The 11,619-nt window shown below is 42.2% G+C and overlaps 2 protein-coding genes across 2 annotated transcripts in view; one reads left to right on the plus strand and one right to left on the minus strand.

Moving 5' to 3' along the window:
- Positions 1-1,286: 1,286 nt before the first annotated feature.
- On the plus strand, positions 1,287-6,125 carry LOC106519756 (NHS-like protein 1; the record flags this gene model as incomplete). Its single annotated transcript, XM_014011549.1, is given in 2 exon segments — positions 1,287-1,404; positions 4,118-6,125. Coding segments are annotated over 2 exon segments (743 nt in total), but the record flags the coding sequence as incomplete, so codon positions are not given.
- A 2,314-nt stretch (positions 6,126-8,439) lies between these two features.
- Positions 8,440-11,619, minus strand: part of hebp2 (heme binding protein 2) — a 5,959-nt gene continuing 2,779 nt past the window's right edge. Inside the window, exons 3-5 of the mRNA XM_014011550.1 lie at positions 11,167-11,302; positions 10,351-10,531; positions 8,440-10,261 (exon numbers count right to left, since the gene is read on the minus strand). Of these exons, the coding sequence (XP_013867004.1) occupies positions 10,075-10,261; positions 10,351-10,531; positions 11,167-11,302 (504 nt within the window). The 3' untranslated portion in view covers positions 8,440-10,074. The remainder of the gene's footprint in view (positions 10,262-10,350; positions 10,532-11,166; positions 11,303-11,619) is intronic.

Consider the following 11,619-nt stretch of genomic DNA (forward strand, 5'->3'; position numbering starts at 1 on the left):
TTTTTACCCTTTTTAATATATTTTTGCTACTTTTAGACAGTCATTTGCTATTTTTAGCTCATTTCTTTTACCCTTTTTAATATATTTTTACTACTTTTAGACAGTCATTTGCTATTTTTAGCTATTTTTACCCTTTTTAATATATTTTTGCTACTTTTAGACAGTCATTTGCTATTTTTAGCTATTTTTACCCTTTTTAATATATTTTTGCTACCTTTAGACAGTCATTTGCTATTTTTAGCTTTTTTTCTTCTTTTAGTTAGCTTTTTGTTACTTCTAGCTTGTGGTCAATGTTTTGTTACTTTTACCTACTCAATTCCGTATTTATCTTTTAGCTAAAATTTTGCTACATTTAGCTTGTTTTGGCTTTTTTATAGTATTTTGCTACCTTAGCTTGCTGCTAGTGTTTTGCTTATTTTAGCCCAAGGAGTCAGTTTCAGCTTCTCCTACAAATTTTAGCAAACTAATTCCATAACTCYGTATTCACACTGCATTTTTAGTTTTATTTTGAATAAAACAGCTTTTATTCAAAGTACATATTTTTTTAAACTTTTCTAAACATTTTAAATCTCCAATTTCTTATTTTTGAAGACTTCAGGCATAATYTCGTACGGTTCGAAGTCGTGCCGCTGCCTGGCGTTTATGCTGCCAGCTCCATAAACAGCTGTGAAATTTGTTTTTCCCTCCAAAGCTGAGAGGCTGAACTTGATTCCAGGAGCGTTTAAAGCTTTAAGAACTGTGAAAACTGAGTGGAAGGAGCAGCTTAGAGCCGTGCTGCAGCCTCATGAACTCATATGGATGTTAGAGTGCTGTCATGGCTGCTGTCCCTTCATTCTGTCCTGCTCTGCTCCTTCTCCTCTCCTCCACTCTAGTTTTTTGCTTCTCTGCTTTTTTCTTTTTTAGTTTAATCTCTCACGCTCCGTCTTTTCAACTCCACTGCTTTCTTTTTTTTCCTGCCCTACTCCCTTTTCATCTCATCCTCTCTGTGAGGTAAGGAAGGGGGCAAGTGTCCTAGGGGAGATGCTTTTTTGTGGTTGGTGGGAGTTGGGGGGGGAGGGACTCCCATCATGTCGGAGTAGGAGGGAGGGATGAAGTGGAGGATGGGTAAAGTGTGACTGCATTCAGCGTCTCGGGCAGCTGAAGCTCAGACGTGAGCGCAGAGGAGAAGGAAAATGTGAGGCTCCATTCCCCCYCAGATCTGTCAGGCAGTTGATGCGACGCGGCGGACACATCGCCTAAAGTGTGTGTTTCCCACTCTATGACGAAGTAACCGGTTTGTCTTTCAGGTGAAGTTTTTGAACCCAGAACGGCTGATTCGTCTCCGGTTCCGTCCGAGGACATCATGGTGACCCCGAGTCCGAATCGGCCCCGAACCACCGAGGACCTTTTTGCCGCCATACACAGGTAACAATATTCTGCTTCGAATCTTTTCTCTTGTTTTTCTTTAACGCATCCTTCACCCCATAAATCCAGTCCCTCTTAACTCCACGTTTCTTCTCCTGTCACCCTCCTGATCACTCCTGCACCCCTCACCTCCTCCTGTCCCGCACCAAAAGCTGAACTCTCCCAGCCAGTAATAGAGCGGCTTTTTATAAACAGCGACATCTCAAAAGCCAAAATGAGTCATGATCAAATCTGTTTTCATGTTGTCACATTCCTCATCCCCAGCAGAAAACAAACACCAAAAAAAAAAAAGAAAAAGAAAAGAAAAAAAGGCTAGTGCTTCATTTATTATTTAACCACYCAACACCCTCTGGCCCTAATCTGGGTTAGAAGCTGCTGGAGACGTTTCCGCCTCTCGTTGCTCTCTGACACACATAGCATACGTGCTCCAGCATCATAAATTTCTCACGCAGTTTGTGTCTCAGTCACGTGCGGCGGCAGGAGCAGTTGGGAGTTTCTCGTGAGGCTTTTGATTTCACGGGATCTTATCTCATATTTGGAGCAGGTTTCACYGCGTCGCCGTCACTTGCACAGCCACGGTGTTACGGCTCCTCCGCAACACCCCGGGATTATTTAGCATATATCGTTTCACAGGTTCGAGACGAGATTTGAGCGTGAAATGACAAATCATTGGAAAGTATAACCGGTTTGTTTCCCGTCATAAAATTAATTTGCCTACGTGGTTTTTTTTTAATTTGTGGGAGGGTAAAATTGATGAAAGTCCTTCACAGCTGCAGCAGAAAACAACTTATATCGTGGGAGATCCTMCAAACTGAGCGTAATAACGCCAAGAGGAGGAAATCAATTGAGTGCTCTGAGCTGTGGCTCGTATTTCAGCCTTGTTAACCTCCAGAACCGAGGCTGCTGCTGTTTGCTTCTGTCGCTGCCTCCTCAGCGTGGAGCCACCGCTGAGTTCAGGTGCGTTAAAGCTAACGCAGAGGGACGCCCGCGCCACCAGGCCGAATTTAGGCCACAGACTTATTTAGCAGAGAGGATCCGGATTCTGTCTCACTCATATCTTTCCCTTTAGCCTCAGTTTTCTCTGGCTTAYCTTATCGCACAATCTGCAGTTTCCACATTTCTCTGCTCCAACATTAAAAAAAAAGGGATCTGCAGCAGCGATCTGAGCGTAATCCCTCAGTTTGACCCTTCRTATTACAGATTAATAAGGCTGATTACCTGCTGGCTCCAGGGGCCCACATCCTGACAGCGTTTCGCAGACGTGRGATTAACACTTCGCCCCGAGCACTCTCCCATTTTTGTGTTTGGTTTCATTTTCTCGTGCAGCGTCTGAGATGATCGGCAGAGCTGCAGGTTCTGTTGTTTCAACTCACAGGGTTTCTTTTACCAGAAATGACATATTGTAGAGTGGGGAGGGGGGTAATCAATGCTTATTTTCAATCATAATTTGCAAGTAAATTCTTTTAAAAAAGTCAAACAATGTGATTTTCTAGATATGAGATACGTTTACTCATTTTGTCTCTCGTAGTTGAGGTGATGTCCACAGGGTTCCTGCAGACAAAAAGTCTTAAAAGGCATTGAATTGATCAATCCAAAAATAAGGCCTTAATTAGCCTTAAAATGTCTTAAATCAATCTTTCAGAAATCTTAAAAATGTTAACACATTGTACATAGGATGATTCTAATTCATCTCAAATATTAAAATAATTGGTAAAAATTATTTTTTAAAACATTCACATGCAGACATTCCCCTTTGACATCACTTCCTGTTATTTCACATGCAAATATCTCAACAGCTGTCCATCTGAGCAACGTGAAATTTGTTTTGTAATATGTTAATAATGGTGTCTTTCCAAAAATGCATTCACTTTTCTTAGAAAAATTGATGTCACAGGCACCTTAAGGTTTCATCTACAGCAGGGGTGCCCAAACATTTTCCCTGAGAGGGCCAAAATTAAAATCAGTCTGAGGGCCGCGGGCCAAATTCAATAATATAAGAAATGCAAATACTTAAGTAAAGTTGTTTTGTTTTTAATGATTAAGCTAGCAGCCAGTGTGGTTGCCCACATTCTTTAGTTTGTTTTTTATTCAGCCCCTGGACATGGAGAAAACTCAACGTATGCTCAGGCAGCAAAGGCTCATGGGACTTTTCATAATTTAAAATTTGAGTATACGTAGTCTTATAAGGTGTGTAAATCTATATGGGCTTAAATCTAATCTAAATGTCTCTTGTAGTTACTTGTATTTTATATTTAATTTTAACATAATTACAATCTAATAACCAGGACAAATGCTGGTGGGCCAAATCAAATGGCTCGGTGGGCCAATTTTGGCCCACGGGCCACACTTTGGGCACCTCTGATCTGCCACAGTTTTTATTGTATTTTTTTTCCCATTTGTTTATTATGAAATTGGTCTTAAATTTAATTTCACTTGGCATTAAAAAGTCTTAAATTTAATTTCACTTGGCATTAAAAAGTCTTAAATTTAACTTGCTTTAAACTGTAGGAACCCTGGTCCGTTACAGGCCTCTCTCATCTTTTTAAGTGGCAGAACTTGAACAACTGACTAAATACTTTCCCCCCACGGTACCTATTTTATTTCCCACCTCCTCTGTTGTGATGCATTATTTAATATAACTTCTGTAACATCGGTGATTCTCAACAGAAAAGTGTTTCAGTCTAAAACTTACCGGGCGTCTTTTCGTCCACAGGTCAAAGCGGAAGGTCCTGGGTCGCAGAGAGTCTGAAGAAGACAAGTCCCGGGCTGGGAGCCAATCACAGTCCCCACCTTCCACCCCCACCAGCTCGTCTCCTGGGACGGGGTCCCCCCTGCCCCGACAGACCGGCTCCATCCAGCGAAACCTCCGCAAGTCCTCCACCAGCAGCGACACCTTCAAGGCCYTGCTCCTGAGAAAGGGCAGCCGCTCCGAGACCAGCTTCAGGATGTCCGCCGCCGAGATGCTCCGCTCCACCGACCCCCGCTTCCAACGGACCCGCTCGGAGAGCGCGCTAGACCCCCCCGCCTCGCCCTCCAGCCCCTCCGCCTCCCCCGGCCGAGGCAGGAGGGCGACGGACGCGGAGTGGAACCGCTGCGACGCCTTCACGCCGTCCTCGCCGACGTCCTCGCCCTACTCGAGGTACGGACGCCCTCGCATCCCGCCGTCCGCCGCCAGCAGCAAGTACAACACCCGGAGCCGGATCCTCAGCAGCCCCATGACGGTGATCTGCGAGCGGGAGGGGGAGCTGGCCGAGAGCGAGTACGGCGACATGGCGGAGAGTCCGTCCGGACCCGCGGTCCCGACCCTCCCGGCGCTCAAAGACTCCACCGGCACATGATGAGCTGAGGTCACGCATGGCGTAAGCAGGCAGGGGGGCTGGAATGAGCCAGCAGAGACGCCTTCTCGAGCCCCGCCCCTCTTCTCGACGCTGCTGCTGAAGGAGCGGCGTCGTGATGCCCAGAGGTCGCCTCAGTAGACCGCAGAACAGCCTGAGGTGGAGAACTGGTTCTGCTCCTGTTAACTGATCCTTTCTGTTCAAAGTCAGCTCTTTAGAGTCCCGTGTCTTTTGTTTGTTCTGCTTTTCACTGGATTTTCCCTCCAGTTTCTTCCAAGGACTGAACTCAGAACACAAACTCAAAGTTCCAGGTGTTGGCCTCGAAAAGTGATCGAAAGCAGCACGAGCGTCTCAGAAACCTGGAAAGTTCTGGAGGATGTGGTACGACAGACAGAAAGCTCCTCGGTACGAACTTCAGCGGCATTTCCAACGGCTTTCTGCTCGTTTTCACTTCTTTTTAGTCGTTTCGATTTGACAGGAGGCTCAGTGCTGCCACCTAGTGACAGGATCAGGGACGACTTTACAAAACTAAAGCAGCAAAATTATTGTATGAAAAGAACGATCAAATCTGAATTTTTCTTTTTTTTTTTTGTAGCTTTTGCACTGTGCATAGAAATGTTTGTTTTAATGAGTTTTACGAGTTTGAACCTGTAAATGTACAAAAGAAAGAATCTTATTTTATTGTTCAGGTCTTTTAGTTTTCCTGTGGGTAACCAAAGAGTTTAAAGAAAATAAACCGTTCTGACACCACGTGATGCTTCACGTCTGCTGAGAGGATCTGTTAGAACTTTATGGTGCTTAAGTGATTTCTGTAATGGTTTTATAACATTTCTTTTCCTTTTCTATATAGATCTGTTGTAAATAGAGAAGTCTGAAGTGATTTTACTTTTAGAATTTGTACATTTTTTAGAGCCTTGTTTGTTAAGGGTAGTGGTTTCCTTTTTTTATATAGATTATTTATTTTCTCATAGCAGGGCATCAGTTTAGTGAATCAGGAAGTTCATGGAGGACACAGAACCAAATGAGACGTGCAGAGAATTAAAAAAAGCCACATTTACCATCAGATTATTTTTTTGCTTCAAAGATGCAATAAAGTCGATATTTACAGCTTCATCTCCCTCTGGTGCTCACAGCTGAGTAAACGAGGGTCCTTTTAGGTTTATAAACGGGGGCTGACAGGCGTGAGACATAGCGGTCGTAACACCGGTTTAATCGTTTGTGACCAAAAACTACAAGCCCCCCGGCTCCTGACTGGTTGTGATTGAGCACCCGGCTCCGGTTTGGGAACAGATTGATGGACAGATAAAGAAGAAGTGGGAGTGGAGGCGGGCTGCTGACGCTCTTCTGTATGTCTAATAAAAACAACAAAAATCAGAGATATTTAAAGAGCGTGTCTGTCATTATTTGATTTTTTTTTCTATTATGATTCACGTCCATCTGTCTTGCCTCGACACACAAATCACCGCCTAATTAGCACCGTGGCCACAGCATCCATGCTTTAACCCCTCCCCTTCTCTGCAGCGAAGAGGTCATCCGTCACGTCTCTTTCTTGACGTCCCATCAGGACTCCGGGTGAGTTATAGACCCGTGTCCAGCAGAACTCGGCCCGCTCCGGCTCCTCACTGTGGCGTCAGGAAAAACACRGGTCTATTTAACTATTTTTATTCACCTGTCCTCTGCGGCTCCACAAACAGCCTCCCTCTGGCTGTCAGGTCCGAGTCGATACCCACTCCCCCCAGCCCTAATCAGATTATTGACTCCTTGGTTTCTTCCTGCCCTGTTTTCAGCTACATCTGTACAGAACATCTGTACAAAAGGCACAACAGAACAGGACATCAGATCTATTGAGCCAAACTCAGGAAATAAATCAGGTTTATTAACAWCCTCTGAATCAGCAGACTAACAAACGGCCTCATAATCCCAATTATTGTGGTTTGGAATGAAAATATGTTGAAAGTTCATCTGTTAATCTAATTTACAACTATGTCCTGATGAGCCCATAGCCCACCCATGTTTCTGCTTTAGTATTGCCCCCCATGTGTGAAGGAACGCTGCTTTGAGAGGGGAGTAAAGGAAACCATCTTTGTGAAGAAAAACCGTCCATCATTAAACAGGTGGAGGCCTTCGTGTCCAGTTGTCCTCCTCCTACAACGCTGTYATTGCAAGTATGACTCCGCCCCCTGTGAGCAAAAGGTGTGAATCAGGGCCCCAATGATACCAACACAAACAGAGAGACACATAAACAAGGGGACGTCGAGCCCCGCCTGCATTCACTACATACACATAACAAAACACCAAATAACCACAGCCAAAGCATCCAAACCAATAAGTGAGGTGATGGGGCACATGACCCTCTATGAACTAGAGCTAATCAAGCCTATTGTTAGGTGATGGCCCTCGTTTGCATATGACTAACCTGTTTGTCCAGGTGGAGGCAGTGCTTATAAGGCTGAGTTCACCTGAAACTCATCAGACTGAAGAAGTCTCTTRGAGGAGAGACGAAACGTTTCACTAAAGAACAACCCACCCAGAGGACCTACTTATTTTTCTTTTTGATTTTACAACTAGTGTTTAATATTTCAGTATCACAAACAAATGTGCTCCTATCATATTTATTTGGTCTTTTAATTCCTAGAAATCATTTCCAGACCTGTCATTTGGTGTTTTCCAACTCCAATTCTGAATTATTGGTCCAACTTTTTTTGATGCATTCAATAAAGCCCAATTTTTTAATCTGCTGCTGCGCCTCGCATCACTGAAACAAGGATGTGAAAATCCACTTTTTACATCAGTAGTGAGCTTCAGTTTATTTCTATAGCACATAAAAACAAGTTGACTGAAGTGCTTCACAGATAAGAAACAMATAAAACGACAAAGAAACAGAAATGTTCCAAAATAAGATAAATTAATATAAAATACAGAAACAAAACATAAAAGCTTTAGCTCTTAAAAGACCAGAATCAAAAGCAAAGGATTAACGACGCATCTTAAGCACGGATTTAAAAGGCTACACTCAGGTAAAACATTAAAAGCAGAAAAACCTTAAAATCGATCCTAAAGCAAACAGGAAGCCAGAACTAGACGTGTTCCTRTGTTTTAGTCCCTGTTAAAAGACGAGCCGCTTCAGCTTAATTTGCGTTCTTTTGTCAGTTTTTCCAATTAAATGCACCTAACACACATTGGGGCCCTGATTTCCAACAAACGCAGCTTTAATTCAAGGGAATAAATTGACGAGTCCCACCCTAAAATCTCATTATGTAAYCTAAACCGAAGCGTGCCGCCTCATATTCAACGTTCCAGTTAAAGATTATCAGCAAGCACCCCCAAGATCTCCATATCCAGTCAGGCTGCGAAGACGCAGATAAACTGTCCAGGCAACAGAAAACCTGATAATTAAAACACTTGTTTTTCACAGCAGAGCTTCGCCTCGCTGAGCAAACATCCAACAGACGGGCGAGCTGCAGATAAAGTGTTTGTGTGTCGATAAAAGGGGATTAGAAAAAAAAAAAGAAGTAATTTCTGCTGAGTTTTGGAACTCGATGCTGGGAACAAACCTGCCACAAATAAAATGACCGAGTCAGCACGGATCAACCGGACGAAGCTGATAGGAGGAGGAGGAGGAAGGGCGAGGATGTGTTCTGGCTGAAGAAAGGCTGCAAGCATCAGTGTGGAGGACGAACAGAACATAAAACGAACAGAATAACTGATCATTTAATGAGTTTTATTTATTATTGATCATGTGACATTTTACATTTATTATCATTCAGACATCAGTGATCTGTTTGTGCATCAGTTTCCCTTTAAATATATTTTAAAAAAAAAACCAGGTTAATGCTTCTGATTTAGACCCTAATCTACAGACACCAAATAAATGCTCACAGCCACAGCCTGTAATGTTACATGATTTAATTTATAATAAGTTTCAGAGTAAAATTTTAATTAAAGACACTTCGGTGTTGTGATTGGTCCAGATTTAGTGACTCAGTCGGTAATCAAATCAGATTTAAAAGCAGCTGCCATGTTTGAGAGGTCCGAGCAGAAAACCAGGTTTGTCAGGTTCTCAGATAAGAAATTAAACTGACTCTTCTGGTTCRTATGAAGCTTAATAGGATCCTTTGTTTCAAACATTTATTTAAAAATACAGGGCACAGTCCTAAACTTTTCATTTCTTGGTTTGTTTACAGTTTAGAGTATGAACAGTTGGAGCAACTGATTCCTACTAAAAACAAATTAGTCAGCTTTCTCTTTAAAGAAAAGTGCATCTTTCCTTCAATTGTGTTCATCAGGCAGTTAGTTGTGTAAGGAACGTCAGTTAAGGCCCTGTCACATGAGACAACTTATAAACATTTTAAAGACATCTACATTGGAGATGGAATTGAAAAAAGTCAACAGGAAGCTTCTTTTAGGCATGTTCCTCATGTAATTCGAACACAATTGATCTAATATATAATTTTTTTATTAGCASTTAAGACATAAAATATGTTTCATAAGTTGGAATAAGTGGTCTAATGTGACAGCGTTTTTAAATACAAAGAAAAAAATCCCTTTTTAAAATCAAAAAGTAAAAATAATTCTCATCAGCTTAACTCATCAGCTCCCCCTGCTGGACGTTTTKCTCATTTTTCTCCATGATGTGTATTTAAATTAAAAGATGCTCTACTGCAGCTCTTTAAACCAAGTGTTTCTTGTTATCAAGTCAAATATACATTTTTTTTTCCCTTTCAAATTTTAATAAGTTGATAAACTGCTGAATTTATAAATTTATCATGTTTAAAAATCAGTTCTTATATTTAAGTTTCTAAGGCTACGTTCACACTGCAGGCATCAGTGACCCATATTGATTTTTTTAAAATGAAAAATCCATTTTTTAGTAATTTTCATGTGGTATTACATTAAATACATATCAAAAAATTTTCAAAGCGACCTCGGCCTGAGCTATCACGTCACATATTGTCTGATCATTGAGGCCTGTGTATACAGATCAATCATCAACACAAACGCAGTTAAAGCTTAGAGCTCTGCATTTTCAGCTACAGAACACAAGTTGCTCCGATTCTTTTTTTTTTTTTTTTTTTTACTTTCCGTATTTCTCATTTTCTTGATGACTCAGAATTTACAGTAAATATTTGGGTTTGTTTCTACTTCCAGAAGTCATTGAGTGTGACGGCACGTCCTCTGCGAACGTGGGTCACTTTTTTTTTCTACAACTTCGCATTAAACTGTAACGTGAACGACCACACAAACGAATCCAATCTGAGCAAAAATCTMTTTTTTAGTTAGAACTGAGCATTTAGGACATGCAGTGTGAACGTAGCCTAAGTTCCAGTGACGTTTTTTACGGCTCGTATTCCTTCCTGAGCACCCACACCTCGTTCCTGCGGTTGGTCAGTTTGAAGGGGCTGTCGTACCCCGCGGTGTAGAACGGCGTGTCCACGAACTCCACGCCGTCCCTCTTCAGGCTCTCGGTCAGCTTCAGCAGCTCGTCTCGCCTCGTGTTATCGTTGGCGAAGCCGCCGTACGTCCTGGGGGGAAAACGCGCACAYARCGGATTGAAAAACTTTGAAACGTTCCGACGTCTCGCCTTGAACCGTTGCCTCGGTGGTTTCTCTACCTGACGTATGCGGTGAACTCCTTCCTGTTCTCCACGAACACCTCGGGCTCGCTCGGCTCCGGCGGCTCGGCCTGCAGCTCGTCTGGGATGTAGAAGGAAACGGTGAACTGAGACTCGCAGGCCGGCCCGGCTCCGGGGACCACGCGGCACGTCACGGGCGCAGTCATCTCCACTTTGGCCTCTGAAATACAAGAAAGAAAAAAAAACAGGTGAGCAGCACGAGTCAAGTCACCACTTTAGCTGCTTAACTCAAGCCTCGAAGCACAAAGATCCCTGAGCAGATGTTTTTATTTATTTATTTTTAAATAGCACTCTTCTGCTGCAGAGCTCAGCAGTCAACAGCACAAATAAAAACTATCATCAATAATGCTGCAGGAAACTGCTGAGTCAGGCAAAAGCTTGCTGTACTGTCCCAAACTGCTGAGCTGCAAATAAAGTCACTTTTCTCCTGCATTTATTCATCACCTCCATCCTAAACCTCCTCCGCTCGACCGGATCCTTTTAATTAAGTCGTTTCATATTTTTGTAAGGCTTTCTATCAAGCATCACAACATAATGAAAATATTAATGAAGGAATGCAAATAATTATTTATGTTTGTTTTAGAAATGCTTGTAGAAAGCAGTTCTTACTGAAAGTTCTCTGAAAGTTTCATTAAAATTCATCCAGTGGTTCAGAAGTTACTTTGCTAAACACAATGGCAAAAACGTCGTCGACCTTTTTGTCTTTCAGCCATAAATCTCTGGCTGCACAGGAGTTGCAGAGTTTAGTTTTCTTTCCTGTTTATATTTAATGTTTCAGGTTCCGTTGAAGCTCACTTTTCTGATTGTTGCCCTGGATGTAGTTGAAGAGTCTGCGGAAGCCGGTCTTCATGGCTTCGTCACACTGCATCCCGTTCAGAGAGGTGCTCACCCATTTAGTGGCGTGATAAGTGCGAATCTCATAGTCCTTTTCCTGGAAAACACACACACACACACACACACACACACGGACATGATGTTTAAGGAAATAATGTGTTATGTTATTAAGCCATTTACATATATACGTAATTTATCATTTTCAACAGGAATTTTTCCAAACAATATGAAAATAGCCAAAATAATTCCTATTTACAAAAATGCTGAGAAATATATATTCAATAATTACAGACCCATATCGTTGTCGCCACAGTTCTCAAAAATTTTGGAGGTTATTTGTGAAATAATATTTTAAGTAACAGTCAATATGGATTTAGAGCCAATGGGCCTCATGCAAGAACCGTTCGTACGCAC

Source organism: Austrofundulus limnaeus, unplaced genomic scaffold, assembly GCF_001266775.1.
Source record: "Austrofundulus limnaeus strain Quisiro unplaced genomic scaffold, Austrofundulus_limnaeus-1.0 Scaffold82, whole genome shotgun sequence".
Classification (NCBI taxonomy): Eukaryota; Metazoa; Chordata; class Actinopteri; order Cyprinodontiformes; family Rivulidae; genus Austrofundulus; species Austrofundulus limnaeus.